This window comes from Balearica regulorum, chromosome 12 (genome assembly GCF_011004875.1).
Source record: "Balearica regulorum gibbericeps isolate bBalReg1 chromosome 12, bBalReg1.pri, whole genome shotgun sequence".
Classification (NCBI taxonomy): domain Eukaryota; kingdom Metazoa; phylum Chordata; class Aves; order Gruiformes; family Gruidae; genus Balearica; species Balearica regulorum.
In genome coordinates this window covers 22,233,030-22,251,757 of record NC_046195.1, presented here as the reverse complement: position 1 = coordinate 22,251,757, position 18,728 = coordinate 22,233,030, and the positions used below count along the sequence as shown (strand labels likewise).

The window sequence follows — 18,728 nt, the reverse complement described above, 5'->3', positions numbered from 1 at the left end:
GTTGGCACTAGACAAAAATTCAGAGTTACAAGCTAATTCCACATTCAATGTTTATTTATTTGTAATACAAATAGAAACGTGTGCCCAAATCTCACCTTAAAGTTCTACCCAGATTGTTTAAAAAAAACCTACGGAACATTCTGTCATCATCTGACGGTTAAAAAGCTGCATTTAAAATAAACAGAGTTTTCAGTAGCCTGTCAAAACAAGTGACATTTTACTGTCGGAGTATCTGCAACTTCTACCAAGGAGAAGTACTTTCTCAAGCAACAGCGTTATTATACAATCAGTTGCTTATCATAAGAGATTTTATGATAGGACAATTTTTTAAAAATCAGGTTTCATAGCGATTTTCATAATGAAAGGAGTAAAAATCAGGAAAAATCCTCAAGTCCAATTCGGGGAGGCACAGACTCCACGCTTATTGGAAAAGCCAGTTTCAAGCAGTATCCCGCTCCAAAGGAAGACTCTCTTTGGCGACAGACTACTCCATTAGGAAGATACAGCATTTGGAATCCAAGAGTGCAGTTTTACATACTTTGAGTCAAAAAGGTGCATGTTGATCATTGAAACAACAACAACAAAGAAAAAAAAAAAAAAACAAACCCAAGCTAAAAGCATTTTGAAATGTTGGGACACACACAAACACAAATACCCTATCAATTTTCTAGGTATCCATGCATGATCTTTATATATGAGCAACTTAGCTACATAAAAAGAAACCATGACTCTGGTTCATTTCGGTCAATGTGCAAGTTCCTTTATCAAAAGTTATTCAATACTTAACTGTAGTAGTGTCAATGAAGAGTTTGATATTTCAACTATTATTAGATGAACATACCATAGCTGAATTTAAACCTGTATTTCCTAACAGAGCATTCCATACGTCTGTAGCTGTTGATAACCGCTGTTCAAAATTTAATTAAAAATAAAAAATAAAAATTTAAAACGTTACCAACATCTTCAGTATTAACTCAAAGACATAAAAAGATGGTGAGGTATGAGAGCAATGGACTGCTCTGTATGTCGAGATTTCACTTTTAACCAACTACCACATAATTTCCAACTGTTCTTTCCCACCTCGCTCCAAGAGGTTTTAAAATTTGCAAAGCTACCGCCTCGGTAGCGCGGTGACACGGGCTTTCGGAGCTGCCTTTGTAAAGAACCACTTTGGCTGCAAATCATAAGTGGAGACAAGTATTGGAAACAGAACATTCTGCACAAGTTACATAGGATTCTTTTTGTTTTGTTAATAAAACCAAGAGATAATGAAGCGATTCTTTTAATCAAAAGAAATGATCAAAATCTCAAACATCAGATTTGACTACAGGAAAATGATGTGGCTTTTTTTCCCTCCCCCCGCTAAGATCTGCATGAGAACTCAAGCTGCAGACTAAATCCAGAGGAACCCAAAAAAACCAAAAGAATAAAGAAAAACAACTCCATGTATACATATGTATTCTGCTGTCTGCAATTGATGTTGTCCCGGGATAGCACCACCACGAAAGATTTTATGTAGCCTAGTGAAACTTCACAAATTCTTCCAGAGTTCTGGGGATCTGGTTTTGGTAGCTGATGTTATAGATCCGTACTGCTCGGGCAGCCAGGCACTTGAGACTCAGCTTCATTTGAGTTTTAAGGAGTATTTCAGACACCCCTGTTGTACTTTTATCAAGAGGGGTTTTCTTCTGCTTATTCGTCATGTCTGTATGAGCACCAGCTTCCACCAGGCTAATGATGATGGAATGCAACGTCAAGAAGTCACTGATGGGCCTGTGGTATTGGACAATGATGTGGAGCGGACTATTTCCTTCGTTGTCCACAGCGTTCACGTCAGCACCACAATCTAGCAAGAGTTTTGTGACAAGCGCGTTAGGAAAGCTGCAGACATCATTCGTGTGGAAGTCATCAACCGGCGTACTGGAATTGACGGCGTGATGCAGCAAACTAGAGCCATCCCGAGTTCTGGGATCGAGGTGAATCAGGTTATAAATCTGTTTGTTGATTCGCGACTGATCCTCTTCACTGCACTGGGTCTTGGTAGAGATGCAGACCAAGTAGAGAAAGGTGAAAATGTTGCATTCGTAGTTGTCCATGGCTGTGTGGATGTCAGAGTCTTGGGTGGTTTTGATCCGGGACATGCCTTGTTCTATTTCCAAGACGCTGCACCTCAGAACGCTCTCGATGTCCTTGGCTTTAACAGGCTCGTTTAAGTGTATCATCTGAGAAAAGACTTGAGCAAACCTCAGGAGGTCCTTATGAGTGTTCCTGTTGCCCTTTTGCCTTAGATGCAACGCGTGGAGCCACAGCTTGATACACTGTTCAAACTCCATGTTATCTGCATAAACAGCCCCCCGGTAAATAATGGGGTGAGAAACGTCAATATTGTCCGAGCCTAGAATTCTTTCTCGCACAATGAGGCCTTCCATGTGAAGGGCATCTCTGTCCTGCCTAATAGACTCTAATTCCTGAGGAGTCCTGCATTCAGTCCTGTTTCCATAAGCTTCAATTTGTGGAAGAACTTCTTTCTCTATTATATTCTCGCTGTCTCGGTACCTCTCCAGCATCGCTAAATATAAATAGTGGTAAGTCTTCATTATATCATAGTTTTCTCTGTCATTTGCAAATGAGGCACCCAGAAGTTCCAGAGCTTCAATCCGACTTCTCCTATCACAGTCGGCGTGAGCGAGCAGCAGCTCTACAACATCGGCCTTGCAGCTCTCGGCAGCAACTTTCAGCGGAGTCATCCCATGGCCGTTCACCATCATCGCCGCCTTCCACTTGACCAGCTCCCTCACTATTTCCAAGTGGCCGGCTTCGGCCGCGAAATGCAACGCCGTGGCGCCACAGTGGGCTTTGGCGTTGGGATCGGCATGCTGCTCAAGGAGGTACCTCACCACGTCCGTGTGGCCTTTGTAAGCCGCGATCATAAGGCAAGTGTTGTCGTACTTGTTGGCAATGCTGATGTTGGCATTGTTTTCTACCAGGTATTTCACAATGTCCAGCCTGCCATCGAAACACGCAGCCCTCAGGGGAGTCGAATTGGTCACTGTGGTGTGATTCACGTTGGCGCCGTGACTCACCAGCAATTTGACTACCTCAAAGTGGCCGGCTCCTGCTGCACACCAGAGAGCTGTGGCTCCATCAATGACAAAGCTAAAAAATGTAAAGACAGAAACAAGCAGTTAAACTGACGCTCCTTTGAAAGCCGTATGCAACAGGCACATACATACCCAGCCATTAAAAAATATTTTATAGCCACCCTGTTTTTGTACTTGAACTTACCGGGATAGCCAAGGTAAGAGAATGAGAGACATATCAAGCACACAGACCTCCCGAAGGGAAAACTGTTGGAAGCCGAAACTTCAAAGCAGCCAGGGGATTTAGCCACATTTTGCACCAGCTCTTCCCAGGCTGCTTTGAAGATCCTACCTATAAGCTCCAGCCCTCAGCCTAGGGAAGAATAGTTACAAGAATTACCACTTCTTTGATCCCTTGTGCCAGAAACTGACACATGAAAGAGAGAGAAAACTTAAAAGTCACATATTGAGACAAAAAAGCCAAACTCAGACACAAATAACAGCACAGCTATACAATACGCTGGCCCTGGCAGCAAAGCTGGCTCAAGAATTTCGTATCACTTCACTTGTTCTCTCTCCCCGAGCTGCAAAATTGCCACCGCTTCCACTGCACCGATACTTCTTGTTCAAGAGACCACACCATAAATCAGACCAACCGTCTGGTTACAGAAATGGAACTCCAGGAATACCAAAAAAAAAAAAAAAAAAAAAAAGAAGAATTTAAAAAGCAGAAGTTCCTCTGAGCTGGACTGTTTCAGAAATCTGTTTTACATCACGGCCTTGTAGACAGCTTGCTGGCACTTGTAAATGAGGGGACAGTTAACTTTAGCAAAGCATCACAGTTTCTTAAGCTGTTTTCATTCCCAAATCCAGCAAGCTGTGTAACTACAAAGATAAAGGCTGATGTCCTTTCCATTCCCCTGATTTTTGAAGTAGCACTGAAACGTAGAAACAGGCAGCATTCACACCGCAGTTAACACACACTCAAGGCACACCCCAAGTCAACAGAGGGACAAGTATCTTATTTCCATATGTGCAAACAGTCACGTTTCCCCAAGATAAAATATCATAAGACACCGACTTAATTTTAACAGTGATTTTTATCATTTTATGAAGCTCTCACGCAGTTCAACGGGAATAGTTGTGTGGCTGTCTGTAAATCCAACACCTCTAGACAACATTTCAGAGGCCATTTAGAGCTCTGACCCGCAGAGATGGCTACACCTTTATTCACAGTAAGAAGCTCCTTATTTTGTGAATAATCACAGTAAAATACTTTTATATTAAAATGGGAGCAAAGCCGGGGCCTAGGATTTGTTAATGAACAGGAGGTAATTTAGTGGTGCACTAGAGGTATATATTTACAAGCCAAGCGCCTGGAGCCCAGACAAGCGGAGCTGTCGTGCCACCTTATCTCACGAAGAATGACAATAACGCGGGATCACAAGCCTCCTCTCTTCTCACCAGGCTGCGACTCCCACTGCGCCCATTGTGCCTCAGACAACACCTCCTTTAATCTGTACCAAGCAGAGGCTCTGGCAAGCAGATCACCAGCCCATCACGGCACAGCATGAGAAAATTCAGCAGCAGAGGGGGGGCTGACGGCCCTTCCTATAGCTTTCTGTCAACGGCAGCCCTTCCTTTAACTGAATTTGGGGCAGACCTCACCCCAGGTATTCTCGACCAGTTTTTGCTTGGGGAAAAAAAGGGCTGGAAGAGGAAGAAAGAAAGGAAAAAAAAAAAAAAAAAAAAAAACCAAACCACAGAGGGAAGTTGGTTCCTCCCCCTTCTTTCAGCATGCAAGAGCCAAGCCAGCCTTTCCCTGGGCCAGGTGGAGCTGCACAGGCGTAACTCCAGCTCAGCACGTAGGAGCCAGATGAAAGACACCAGCGGGGACCCATTACGATCCCTCTCACCAGTATCTGACGCGAGCTCTCCTCTCTGTGCGAGCCACCTGCAAAACCTGAAGCTGTTCAATCGACCAATCCGCCTTCACAGTTAGTCAGCCTTCGGTTTAAAGCTGATATACCAGCAAGAACTTTATGAGCACTCTGGGAGATTTTAAAAACATTCCTCCTTCCTTCTGCTGCGGCAGCACACTGCCCAGGGACCACCCTCCTGGAAATCACTGCCAGGCTTCTCCCCGAACAGCAGCACCCACCCCACTGCCCCAGGCAGGGCCCAGCTGAGGGCCAGGCACCCCCTTCCCTCCCTCCCTTCCCACCCTAAAACGTCACACTTCTCTCCGGACCATCCCGTACACTGGCTCCCTGCAGCCAGGAGGGACGTTCCTTAGGATGTCTGGGCCAAACACTGAAAAACCCTCAATTTGAGTAAACCGGCCCGGCTGCCAGCACGCAGGTACCACCCTACCCTGACGCAACGCCTGTCACCACCCGCGGCAGCGAGCGATCTCACAGGAAAGGCCGTTTTGGTGCAGCGAGAGAGAATACAAGGTGACTCGCTTGCCAGGGGAAACTGGATGAGGAGCTCTCTGGGCTGTGGCGAATATTATTCTGTTTGCAGTCTCAGGTGGGATCTCGGAGGGGCAGAGGCACTTTTATGGCTGCTAAAGCAACTTCCCCAACACCAGCCGGGGGGAGCGGCGGGACTCTGAGCCGCCGTACCGGTACCGACACCGACGTCTGGCTGGGCGGCAGCGAGCTCTACGTACCCGTCGAAGCGGACGGTGCCGGTCTGCTGGGTCTGCACGCGGTAGTGCTCGAGGAGCAGGCGGACCACCTTGGTGTGGCCGTTGCGGGCGGCGATGATGAGCGGCGTGGAGCGCTGCCCGCCGTGCTGGCTGACGTAGCCCAGCAGGTACTTGATGTCACTCTCGGAGCGGTTGAGCAGCAGCGCGGCCAGGGTCAGCACTCGCCCCTCGCTCGCCGCCTTGTACACGTACCCGGCCAGGCCCTCCATCGCCGCCTCCTCCTCCTCCCGACTGCGGCCCCGACGACCGGGCCGGCCCCGCTCGGGCCTGCCGGCCTGCCCCGCCGCCGGGGCGGCCTCTCCCTCCGCCTCCTCCTCCGTCCTGCCTCGGTGCCCGGCGGGGGGCACATGCGGCCCCCCCGGGGCCGGCCGCCCCCCGGGCCCGGCCAGCCCCTCCGGGCCGGCGGCGAGGCGGGGCAGCCCCAGCGCCCACCGCCGCCTCACCCGCCCCGCGAGGCCCAGCCGCCCGCCCCGGGCCCGCGGCCCATCCCCGGCGCCACCGCCGCCGCGCAGCTGCCCCGGCCGCGGGGACGTGAACCCGCGGCCCGACCTCCGGCCCCGGCCCCGCCCTACGGGGCCCCGGAGAGCCCAAGGCACGGACCGGGCCCGGCGCCGCTCCCCCGGCCGCAGAGGGCCGCGCCGCGCGCGGGGCACCGCTACGGGTCGCCGGAAGGGCCCTGCCGGGCGCGCGGCGGGCACGGGCGTCCGCCGCCGCTCCGCCCCCGCCGCCGACTCCGGAAGCGAAACCGGAAGCGCCGCGCCCCGTCCCCCTTCCCCCCGGCAACCGGCGGCAGCGCACGGACGTTCCGGGCCGCGGGCGGCACACGGCTCTGGGCGGGACGAGGCCGCTCCGTTCCCCCGGGCCCCCCCGGTGCTGCCCGCCCGGCCCCGGGGCCGCATGGCCCGTGTCTGCACGGCCTGCCCTGCCCTCCTCGGGTGGCCTGGGTGCTGGGCTGGGCCCTCCTGGCTTGGGTTGGGGTGGGTTGGGCCAGGTTCGGTTGGGCTGGGTTGGTTGGGTTGGGTTAGGTTGGGTCTGGTTCAGTTGGGCTGGGTTGGGTTGGGTTCAGTTGGGCTGGGTTGGTTGGGCTGGGTCTGGTTCAGTTGGGCTGGGTTGGTTGAGCTGGGTCTGGTTCAGTTGGGCTGGGTTGGGTTCAGTTCAGTTAAGCTGGGTTGGTTGGGCTGGGTCTGGTTCAGTTGGGCTGGGTTGGGTTCACTTGGGTCTGGTTCAGTTGGGCTGGGTTGGGTTCATTTGGGCTAGGTTGGTTGGATTGGGTTGGGTTGGGTTCAGTTGGGCTGGGTCTGGTTCAGTATTGGTTGGGTTGGGTTGATTTGTGTCAGATTTGGGGTTGTTTGGTTCAGTTTGTTGGTTTTTTTCAAAGAAGGGACCAGCAGCTGTTACCACCTCGGCCATGCCTCCACCCCAACAAGCCCATCGTGCCCAGTCTCAGGTTCATCCTTGGTTTCAGGGACGCCACTGACAGCCTCACTGCACACGTATCAGCTTAACCGAGAGCCAAATACAATCCACCTGCTTGCCCACCTCTCCTCTCCTCTGTACAGATCATCTCCCAGAGACCTCCGGGAGCTGCCCCGCGCTGTGACCAGTTACACGAGACCGATAAAGGCCGCGACAAGTAACGTGATACACAACCTGCGCCGCCGTCTGTTGCGTGCCATTGTTTTCAAGGGGATACGGTATCAGCCGTATTAATAGTTAATTTAAAATCGTGCAACTGGAGCCGCAGCTCTTTGTGGAAAGTTTCGTGCAGGCCAGGCCGTGCATTATGGATGGGAGCAGCAGCCCGGCTGCGCAGCCGGCACTGCCGAAAGGAGCCCTGGAGAGGCGCGAGGGAAGCGAGTCAGGCCGCGGTCAGCTCTGCGGTGTTCAGTCAAGGAGGATCAGCTTTTAACAGCCACGTACACGTGTAAGGTACAGCGCGACAAGCAGGGTTCATGGTAAGTTTAAGTGGAACCTGTCTCCATTACCTCAACAATCTCCTCCACTTTTCAAGGATATTTCTTTCTTTCCAACAAACGCCGCCCGGGTGCCACTCGTGTTCCCTCGTGGCTTAGCGTGGACGGTGCAGAGAGGGTCCCTTGGCACCGATGCTGCCACCGTCTCTCCTGGCAGCACCCCTGAGCAGAGAGACGGAGGTCTCTGCTCTGCAGCTTCTCGCAGCCCCATCAGCTGCGGTGTGTCCAGCTCACTGTGGTCCGGGCCACGATTCCTCAGCAGAAGGCTATGGCGCAGCTTCAAGTGATTGTCCCCGCACCATCTCACCAACAGAGCCGTGCACAGCTGCGAAAACAGAAACGCGAGCGCGTCGGTGTAGTTCCTGCAGAGCTCCCAGATCCTGAGAGCGCCTGAGGGTGTGTAAGCCCCCGAGCTCCACCGTGCACCACGTCAGAGTCCTCAAACGACCCAGGAGCAGAAGCCCCGAAGGGTTTCAGTGCATCAGACCACTTCGTCCATGAAATCCCCCGTTTCCCCTGACCAGCAGCACATCCTAAGCTGTATCTCCACTGGAGGAGCTCTGCTTGTTTCAAATGCCGATGCATCTCCTGATTTAGACCCTAAACTACAAGTCCCAGGGGGTGCAAATCCTTCCCTGTCTCACGCTTTTACTGCCCGTGAGTTGTCCCAGCCCGATGCCATTTATCCGGGCAAAGACAGGACGAGAGGGAACGGAGCACGGCATCCCCGTCTCCCGACTCGTCAGAGTAATAACGTCCGCTGGCTTTACGCCGTGCAGGTGCAGAACACAAGTTATTTCGTTCCAGGGTAATGGAGACGAGACCTGCCACACGTAGCGATTTGCTCGTGGCGATAAGCCGGAGCCACGCCGCGCTCCACCACCTTATTTCCATTAAACCTCGGCTTAAAACGATACAGCAATTGCATGGGACGGGCTGTGTTTTCCGTCTCATTCTCTGCCAGCCTTTTCCCACCTCTGAATCTCATTTTCTGGGCCAGGTGAGGACTCGTAGCGAGATCAGCGGGGCCAAGGGCTTTCCATCTAGGGAGCAGTGAAGGGGTTAAACATCGTCCTTCTCCTCTTCCTCGATTGTAAAAACGCGAAGATTACCCACTGGCGCTTTGCAGAGGGAAGGCAAATAAAATACCCTGCCTGGATTTGGCACGGGGAGGGCACAGGGAGGGCACAGGGAAGGAGGGCTGGGCTGAGCCAGGCCGAGCCGAGCCGAGCCGCTCCCGCCCCGCGGTCCCGTTCCCCCCCCCCCCCCCCCGGCCGGGGCGGTCCCGGGGCCACCGGCCGCGCAGCCGCCGCTCGTCCCCCAGCGCCGAGGCGGGGCCCGGGCGGAGCCGAGCCGGGACGAGCCGAGCGGGGCCGGGACAAGCCGGGCCGGGCTGGGCCGGGCCGGGCGGGCTCATGCAGGGCGCGGCGCGGCGGCGGCCGTTCCCGGCGGCGGCCCCGGGCTCCCCCCAGCCCGCCGGGCCGCTCTACCCGGGCAGGTGAGCGGCGGGGAGCGCGGGACCGGGACACATCCCCCCATACACACACCCCACACACACACCCCCCCCACACACACACCCCCACACACACACGCACCCCTTCCCGGGGGTCCCCAAACCCCCTCTGCCCCCCGGGATCCCCCATTCCCATCCACCCCGGCTCCCCGCCTCGCTCCTCCCGTGCCCCCCCGCCCCATCCCGGGTACCCCCACCCCATCCGGGATGCTGCGGTTTTCCAGGGTGTCCCGGAGGGTCGGGGTCCCCCAGCCCCGTGTAGGGTTCCCCCGCTCGGCCACGGCCCCCAGCCTCACCCAGGGCACCCTGGCTCACCTGGGTTACCCCAGCTGGTCCTGGGAGCCGCAGCTGTCCCGGCTCATCCAGGGCACCCCGACTTGTCCAGGGTACCACCCTCCTCTTCCTCCATCCGTGGGCTCAGGTAGCGCAAGCTCGTGGCTGATCCGGCCAACGCCGTTGTGGTCTCGGCCCCGTGGGAGAGCGATTCATCTGCTTTTCCCGGAGGGAGGTGAAGGTCCGGCGGTGCTGGAGGGTTATTTCATGGAAAGACTTCGGCAGGGTTGGATCAGGCCTCGCTCTGCGGAGGCAGAGGAGGAAGATCTTCAGAGTGGAAGATGAAGGTGATAGTGCAGCCAGAGCATCCCTGTGCTGGAGTACCACCAGGCATCGATGCATTTTTAGCGTTCAGCAGAAGTGCCACGGGAGTTGAATTTTGCTTTGTCATGCAAAAGTTAAAAATAGTTGCACTTAATTCAGCACTTAAGCTTTTCATCCTGCTTTTGTGCTCGCTTCTCAGCCAGGAATAGCCTTCTTACGGGGACGTGCCAGTTTTTATTAACCACGCTTTGCCTTTCTCTACTGCCTCCTCCTCTCTTTGGCATCTCAACTGTGTTGTTGTTCCACAGACCCCAAAGCCCGGAGACGTGCGGGCAGCCGGGGAAGGTTTCGGGTGGAGATGCAGAGTCTGCTCCCTGCCTCGTCGGAAACCTGTTACATGACTTAAGGCTGACGCTGTCACTTCTCTCCTTCCTAGGCATGGAGCGGTCAAGAACGAGGACACCTTCAAGACCTCCCCGTTTCACTTTGATCTGTGGTTTTACTTCACTCTGCAGAACTGGGTGCTGGATTTTGGGCGTCCCATTGCCATGGTGAGTGTGGCAGAGGCGAGCCCGCTGCTTTGCTTGCCATCAGCTTATTTAGGGTGCAGGGTGGGTGGGCAGAGCCGGGGTGTTCCCTTGTAGACCCCTGGGCTGTTTTCTATGCCGAAGGGACGCCCTTGGGGAGCTGTCCTTCAGGGGACTGCTGCGATGTACTGGTGTAACTGGTACCAAGCGTGTTGCTCCAGTTCGTTGTAGAATCATCATCACAGAATGGTTTGGGTTGGAAGGGACCTTAAATATCATCTAGTCCCAAACTTGTTCCACTTCATCTATCCCACAACTTCAGGTTTTCGTAAGAAATATTACCTGGAGAGGTTCCTACTGCTCCTCCCCATCCCTTGCCTGTATATCCGGAGCTTGGGTACTCCTGCTCGCCAGACGGTCAGAAGTGGCCGTTACTCTCAAACGTAATTTTTTATTGCTGGTATCTGCACGTGGCAGAGGGTTAACGGAGATCCACTGCCGCAGGAACGCCTTCCTCGCTCGCTCGGCCACGGCATCGGCTTTGGGCAGCGCTGCGGGAGTGAATGGCTGAGATGTAAATACGCTGTGTGTTTAGCACCCACTTCCAGATTGCGCTTTTAGGGATGCTTCCTATAAGAAGAGCTGCCAGCTTTGTTACTAACAGCTACGTGAAGTCAAGCTGACAATTAGCAAGCAGCGGAAGTCCAAAGCAAGGATTTTCTCTCTCCCTGTCTTTCAGCCAGTGATGGGGCTGTAATTGCAAGCTGGGTGGTGAGGATATACTGATGTGGGGTTTTTTCCCCCCCTTCCTCAGATAATCCTACCTTTGGAGTGGTTTCCTCTAAACAAACCGAGTGCTGGAGATTATTTCCACATGGCTTACAATGTTATCACACCATTTCTTCTGCTAAAGGTAAGCCTCAAGGTGCAGGTGTTACATTTTTAATATTACCAGTTGTAAAAAAAATCAGGGAAAACAATACAATTTTGTAAAAGCTCAAAGTTTCTTAGGAACTTGTTGAATAAATGTTGGTCACTCTCAAACTCCTCCAAGTGAGCTGGCCCTACCGTACATCAGAGGTTTGGTACTCCTGGGGGAGTTTGTGATACTGTCTTTTAAAGAGCAAGGCACCGACCATCTTAATACAACTCAATTTCCTGCATATACAAAGCAAATCCCTTCCCCCGGGATCTCTGGATTCAGGAGGAGTCAGAGCCCTTCACCCTGGCTGAACCAAAGCGTATTTTTAAGACAACATCCATCCGTGACTTTAAAAGACCTTATGAGACAGCTGGAACTATAGAAGATTTTGTAAATTGTTCAGAGCTTAATTACACTTGCTCTTTGACGTTAGAATTGTCTCTTTAGCTTGAAATTATCTTGCTTCAGCTGCCAGCCAGTGGATCGCGTAAACCATTTATGAGGTTAAAGACTGTCGTATCATTAGAAATCTTCTTATATCAAATACTTAGCAGCCAGAAGATATGAGAAAGCAATTATAAATATATTTTAACCTTCATTAGCTAGAAATTGAATTACGTCCTAAGATGTAAATGATTCTCTCTCTCCTGAGTCTGTCTGGGAGATTTTAAATGCTGGTGTGGCCAAAAAGGAATATTCAGGATCCGGTCTGTTGGGGGATGTGAAAGCTCTGAAGCTCGGTCTGACCCGTCACAGTCTGACACAGCCGATTTCTGCAAGCTGGGTACTCATCAGGTTAAAATTTGCAGTCTTGGCCTTCCCTGGCAGCGCAGCACGGAGGGTTGGTCCACAAAAAAAAAATCCCTTAGTTATTCAGGGTACGTTTCTTTTGCCCAGTGTCCCCTCGAAGGACGCGTCCCACCGGCCTTTTCTATCAGACGAGAGCTTTCCCGGGCCTTTTGCTCTCCTTGTCCTCTCTGACTCCTCTGACGTTCGTACAGCACTTACAGAGAAAGGGAAAGTTAAGCCTCAAAATTAAATATGAATAAGGAGCTTTTCACTGTTTATGAAGGGCTGCAAAGCTGATTTGGCAGCGGGGAGACGGGAGGCGAAGGTGGCCCCAGCTGATCCTCCGGCCGATGCATCCCCCCCTGACCCGCGGTTCCCGAGGCTGGCTTGGCATCCCCTCCAAAGCCTGAACCGCTTGAGCTGGGATTTACGTCTTTCCAGGTCTTCCCCGCTTTGCAAGCTGAGTGGGGAGCTCCTTTCTGGAGAGAAGCTCCTGCTCTTCGTCCCCAGCCGGGCTTGCAGGAGCTCACCCCGGGCTCTGAGTAACAGCGGGCTCCCCGCCAGCCTCCACCCAGACCTCAGGAGACCACGAGATGGTAGAGGGAGAGCTCGTCCCTAACGCCGGCGTTCAAAGATTGCCTCAACCGGTTTTGCTGGAAATAAGATATTTCTAGATAAGAGTTTAAACGCAGCTTCCTCTTTAGAAACAGAGAGAGAGGGGAGTCCGATTCCATTAGGAAGAAAATAAAAACCAAACAGTTCGACAAGTCCTTTGACAAATCGTCCAGCAGAGAATCCTGAAGGAGCGGGTGTCTCTTGGCCAGGGGAGTGCGGGATTGCTGCTGGAGGCTCTCCCCGCCACTGGAGGGCACAGCCAGCCTTGCAGATCCGCTCAGCAGAGGAACTGGAGAAAGCAGCAGCCTTTTTATTTCTCATTAATCGGTTTTGACCACATCTGGTGAAGAAATTGCTTCCAGTACTGTATTAGAAGTACCGGGTCACTGATTCGGTCTAAGCGATGACTCAGGTGAAGGGTGCTGCTTTGCAGAAAGGTTTAACACGGGCAAAAAAATGTGATTTTATTGTTGCGAACAGGGATAAAATGTACTCAAAGCTGAAAGGCACATAGGCTGGTGGAAACGTGTCTGAGATGCGTTATGGGAAAGTGGCTGCAATCAGGGATGCTCATTCTGGTGGGGCTGCACCACTTTCCCCGGGGGACGGCTGCGTTTTCCCTGGCAGGGTGCTGGCCATCGCAGGCAGCAGCTCACGCCCGCTACGGCAGCACAACCTGCAGCTTTCTGCAAGCCCCTGCTTGGGTTTAGATGATTTTTACAAAGCACCGTAAAGTCAGAGAGGACAGAACTTGTCTCTGCCGGTACCTCCTCACTGTTCAACGTGTCTCTGTGTTTTTAGCTCATCGAGAGATCCCCCAAAACCTTACCGAGATCAATGGTCTACGTCAGCATCATCATGTTTGTCATGGGAGCCAGCATCCACTTGGTCGGAGACTCCGTAAACCATCGCCTGATTTTCAGTGGCTACCAGCACCATCTGTCTGTAAGAGAGAATCCCATCATCAAGAACCTGAAGCCAGAGACACTGGTAAAGAGGCTGCATTTTCTACAAACACTTAAAAAATATATTAATTGCTTGTTCTTATTATTTAATAGCATCCCGTTCCCTCTGCCCGTTTAAATCTCTTTTCATTGCATTGCAGATTGATTCCTTTGAGCTGCTGTACTACTACGATGAATATTTAGGTCATTCGATGTGGTAAGCACTTTACAGTCTATCTAGCGGCCTCAGAACGTAATACAAGGAAGGGCAGATCTGATCTGAGCACAGCTTAATATGTAACAAAACAAAAGGCAGCTGATGAGAGCTGGCTGGGGGTAACGCGCTCACAGCCAGTGTGATTACAGTGGATCTCTCCCTTGGAAAATTGCCCGCTCCCCCTAGTTTTGTCTCTGTCTCAGTGATATTTCTGGGATGCGGCAGTTGTTTGACAGCCGTAGGAGACAGAGGAACGGCTCGTCTGTTCTCACCCCTCAGCCGCCTTCCGGAGGGTACCCAGGTGAAGGGACAGGTTACGGCGCAGGTCTGAGGGCTCTGCAGACCTCCTGGCCATCACCGCCCACATCTTTGGTCCTCCAGAGGTTGACCCCAAAACAACTCAACTCTGCCCGGTCTCTCCAGCCCTTTGCTCGCTCCTCTCCTTTACCATCCATCGATTTAGAGTCCCCCCGTCGAGAGGGAAGGGTTGCTCGCGTAGCCAGACCAGTGCTGCTCCGCGACAGAGAGCCTTTGGCCACGGTGATGCAGGGAGCTCAGCTGAGGTCTGATTTCAGCGTATCGCCCCAAGCCGACCCTAGAAGCACTTGTTGCAGCTGGACAGGGTGCTTCATCCAGCGCGGCTGCACCTGCCGACCCAGGGGCAGGTAGAATCACAGAATTACAGAATCGCAGGTAACGCTGGCAGTGCCCGCAGGCTGCGGCAGGTCCCGTCGGCACCCTCTTGCCCACGGGAGCAGCACCCAGCACTGCAGACGTGGCCCGTGTCCTGCTGCTCTGCACCCAAGATCCCAGAAAGGACTGGGATCTGCTGCTAGATAATCCTGAGATTGCTCAGAGCGGAGGGAAATCTACCCCCCCCACCCCCCATCAGGCTTTCCCAGTGTATTTGCTGTTCCTTGCGTGCTGTGAAGCAAACAAATCCCTGTCTTTTAAATAAAAAAGGGCTCTGTTAGGTCATTGAAATCCTGGTTCACGTCCTGCTTTCCCGCGGTTCAGCTTTTAACACAACACAACGCTCTTCAACAGCTTCTTAGATCCTGGGTGTGTACCAAGTGCAGCTGTTTGATGGAACACTCGAACTCGGTGTTTGACCTAACCAGCAAACTGGGGTTTTTCCCGCGAGGCCCCCAGATCTCTCGTTATCTGCAGGAGCGCTCGGTGCTGCCGGAACAGACAACAGTCCTGCAGCAGGCGTCGCCAGCCCTTTGGCTGTCGTGCTGACGCAGCTGTAACCTCGGAGTAAGAGCTGTGATGCTGGCAGAGAGGCGATGCCCTGACCAGCGCTGCGGTACCCCACAAAGCTGGACCCTGCACCCCAGTTACGTGCTGCTTCACCTGCCGAACACATGTGGCTGGAGCGGGCTGGGCATCCTCCGTTTCTGCTCTTTCACCAAAGTTTTAAACGTTTCCCAGGGACACACCATCGATCAGTGTGTTCTTTCTGTTTGCAGGTACATCCCTTTTTTCCTGATACTGTTCATATATTTCACCGGGTGCTTCACCCCCGTTGAAGAGGAGAGCAGGATGCCAGTGGCTGCCTTGCTTCTGATGGGGCCCAGCAGCCTTTATTACTGGTAAGGGGCTTCTGTCCGCCCTGGCTGGGCAGGGGATGAAGGGGGAGTGCGGCAGGCAGCCCCGCAGCGCGCAGGCAGGAGCTCTCCCTTCCCCAGGGCAGAACTTGCTGCAGCTTCTGCTCTGCAGGTCTGGAAAATCCAATCAAACCTTGTTGAAATTTGCAGCCACTTTAGCCTTTGCAAGTTGGGACAACTTCAGGGTCACCCGTCAGCACTCGGGTCCCTGCTTGGGGTGTTTTGCCGGTCACACTGTTCCTGCTGCAGCTCCGACTCTCAGCCTCCACGGTACTTGCTGTCTGCGCCCCTTTGAAGCCTGCCGTTCGCTGCCTTGTTAGGCAGTTCCTCGACGATTTTGGGGTGGTTGCCCGGTGCCTGCAGCACATCCGCCTGGTCTCGGGTTGTTGGTGGCAACGGGGCTGCTCTCACCAGTTGTCCAGGGATTTTACACCGAGCCCAGGCCGCCCGCGTGATGCTCAGATGCTGCCTCCTCGGCTCGCCCTGCAGGTCCAAATAGCCTTTTGAGAGAGGTCTTATTTATTTCCCATTTTCATTAGCCTCATCTTCCCCAACGGTTTCCCTGATGGCAGCCAAACAACTTTTCATTCATCTTCAGAGATGATGTTCTCTCTTGCCCGTGGCTTTGCCCCCTGCTGAGACTGTTTCTATACAGTAAATTAATTTTTGATAGTCAAAATCATCAAGATGATTTGGTCAGTTCCCAGTAACCCCATTGCACTTCCTTTAAATATATCTGCATGAATCTCTGCAGTTCGTGTGCTAGCGATTTAAGAGCCAGGGAGCGTAATTCCCGTTTCCCCTGCCAGACACAGCACAGGGGGAGCGGTGGATTTTTGGACTAAATGACCACAACATCCACGGGTCAGAGCCAGAGGCTTTGGTTCTGCATTTAAACATCCCATTCACAAACCGAGCCCAGCACCTCTCAAATCCCATACTGGGCGCGCATTTCTTTACCCATTCTCTTAACGAAGCCCGCAGCTCAGTTGTTAAATTTACTGGTAAGAAACAGGATGATGAATCACAGCATCAAAGCTGGCAGTAGAAAACAGCTTGGCTTCATTTGTCTGGGTGCAGAGCAGGGGGAGATGGTTCAGCCCAGGTAAGGCTGGGGGTGCTGGTGGTTTAGTCCTTCCTCCTGGGGACACTAACGGCTGGTTTTGCTTTGTAGGTATCTCGTGACAGAGGGTCAGATTTTCATCCTCTACATTTTCACTTTCTTCGCCATGATGGCTTTAGTGATGCACCAGAAACGCAAAGGACTCGTCCTGGACAGCAATGGGCTTTTTCTGTTCTACTCCTTCATCATAACGCTGGTCCTCATTGCTGTGTGGGTGGTTTGGCTGTGGAATGACAAAATTCTCAGGAAGAAGTACCCTGGCGTGATCTATATCCCTGAGCCGTGGGCATTTTACACCCTGCACATGAACAACCTCCATGCAGCAAAGGAAAGTTTATAAGTTTTGATATTTTAGAGTGATTTGAAGAAAAAAAAAAAAATCTAGTTTTTCTAATGTAGATGTATTTCAAATAAATTCCTGACCAACGTTAGCTGCAAGACGTATTGTATGTTACCGACAGGTAGCTAGGGAGGGGGTGTTCGAACAAAGGGGGAAAACGGTCTTTGCAACTTACCGCTTTAAAGCCGGGGTCGTGGCAGGGGTGTCTCCCCCAGCTTTGCACCGGCCGGTCCTCACGCTGGCACAAGGCAGGGCCACGCTGGACCTTTTCGGGTGCTTGGGGGACAGCACCAACCCCCCCCCCTGTACAGGAGCAGGGGCGCAGCAGCCCAGCCCCGCCGTGGTCCACACCGCTGGTGATTCCCCATCCCACCGTCGCTGCCCCGGAGAACATCCCGGCCCTTAACGGGAACGGTTTGCCGGGAAGTCAGAACGCTCTCGCCTTCCCTGTGCCTTGGCACAGAGACGGATCCGCTCCTCCCACGCTGCTCCCAGCTGAGTAAACATGCCGGGAAGGGGATGAGCTGCCTCACCTTGGACTTGGCCGTGCCTCCCCAGGGAGCCCTCCGGGGTCCCAGCACCCGGGCAGCTGGGTGCAGGCAGGGTGCAGGCAGGGCCTGGCTGGCGGCAGAGGCTGAAGGGCCAATTCCCCACAAAAGGAGCCCAAAAAGAGCATCGGGTGGGGGGTGAGCTCCAGAATCGGCCCCACTCGTGCGTGGTCTGTGCTGCCGGCAGCTTCTGCTCCCACTCACCACTTCTCCAGCCCCAGGTGATGGAGCCGAGCTCCTGCCGCTCCAGCTGCATCCCTGCGATGCTTTATTTCTATAAGATTTGTGTTAAAGCCCTGTGTGACGCAGTCCAAGTGGTAGAAGAAAAAAGCTATTAGCAGAACATATTGAATAAAAACATTTGGTAAAAGCTGAGTGACTCACGTTGCTTCCTGAAGCAGCGCTCTCCTTTGAAGGGAGAATCTTTTTCCCACGAGATTTAAGGAGGCTGAATGTGTCACTGGAACAGGGCAGGGTCTACCCTGGGAAGGGTCTGGCTGAAGCCACAGCAGTCACTACGGCCACTAAATATTTTTTTTGTGGGTCCACAGAGCCTGGCGCCAGGTACCTCACACACACCCCCCCCCCACACACACACACGCTAGCCCTGCCCGCGCAGCCGCTGGGTTCCTTTTTGGGGTACTTCAAACACCGTCAGCTCTGGGGAGGCAGATATCACCCATCCTGCACCCAGGGGTGCCCAGCCGAGCCGCTGGCTCAGCTCTTTTTGTAGGGGACAGGATGGGACAAAATTGTAGCTTCACGTATAACACTCGCTTTTCAGAGGCTTGAATGCCAACTGAGGGGCAGAAGCACAGCGCTGGAAGGGACCGAGGACGTGAGCAAACACGGCTGTTGGTCTGGGCTGGTCCGCAGCAGCTGGAGGCTCTGCCTCCCCCCCACATCAAGGGCTGAACCCCAGCCGCTCTCCAGCCCTCCCTCCCCCTCAGCACCCCCCTTCCGAGTCCCAGCCAAGGGCTGCAACAAGACTTGGCAGACGTGGAAGCTGTTTGCTCCCAAGCAGATTAGCTAAATAAATGCTAATAAATAAAAACCTAGACAACGGGGAGCTTTTAAAACCATCTCAAAAATCCCTTCTCCTCTCCGCCTGTCTGCAATGTCCCGGCTCCCCCGTGTTTGCAGCGGGCAGGTCTAAACCCCCCTCCCCTGCAAACCCACCGGGCAGTCACAGCCGCGCTGCCAGCGACGCCAACGTC

The 18,728-nt window shown here is 53.2% G+C and overlaps 3 protein-coding genes across 3 annotated transcripts; 2 read left to right on the top strand and 1 right to left on the bottom strand.

The window, feature by feature from the left end:
* Positions 1-36: 36 nt before the first annotated feature.
* On the bottom strand, positions 37-6,503 carry FEM1B (fem-1 homolog B). The gene is made up of 2 exons (XM_010305768.2): positions 5,755-6,503; positions 37-3,156 (listed from the first exon to the last, which is right to left on the bottom strand). The coding sequence occupies exons 1-2, from the start codon at positions 6,000-6,002 to the stop codon at positions 1,521-1,523; spliced, it is 1,884 nt and encodes a 627-aa protein (XP_010304070.2). The 5' UTR covers positions 6,003-6,503; the 3' UTR covers positions 37-1,520.
* On the top strand, positions 5,643-7,852 carry LOC142603552 (uncharacterized). The gene is made up of 2 exons (XM_075764874.1): positions 5,643-6,770; positions 7,172-7,852. Exons 1-2 carry the CDS (start codon positions 5,643-5,645, stop codon positions 7,268-7,270), a joined length of 1,227 nt encoding a protein of 408 aa, XP_075620989.1. The 3' UTR covers positions 7,271-7,852.
* A 1,239-nt stretch (positions 7,853-9,091) lies between these two features.
* CLN6 (CLN6 transmembrane ER protein) lies at positions 9,092-17,054 on the top strand. The gene is made up of 7 exons (XM_075764252.1): positions 9,092-9,264; positions 10,313-10,427; positions 11,218-11,316; positions 13,531-13,719; positions 13,835-13,890; positions 15,363-15,485; positions 16,675-17,054. The coding sequence occupies exons 1-7, from the start codon at positions 9,182-9,184 to the stop codon at positions 16,961-16,963; spliced, it is 954 nt and encodes a 317-aa protein (XP_075620367.1). The 5' UTR covers positions 9,092-9,181; the 3' UTR covers positions 16,964-17,054.
* Positions 17,055-18,728: the final 1,674 nt, after the last annotated feature.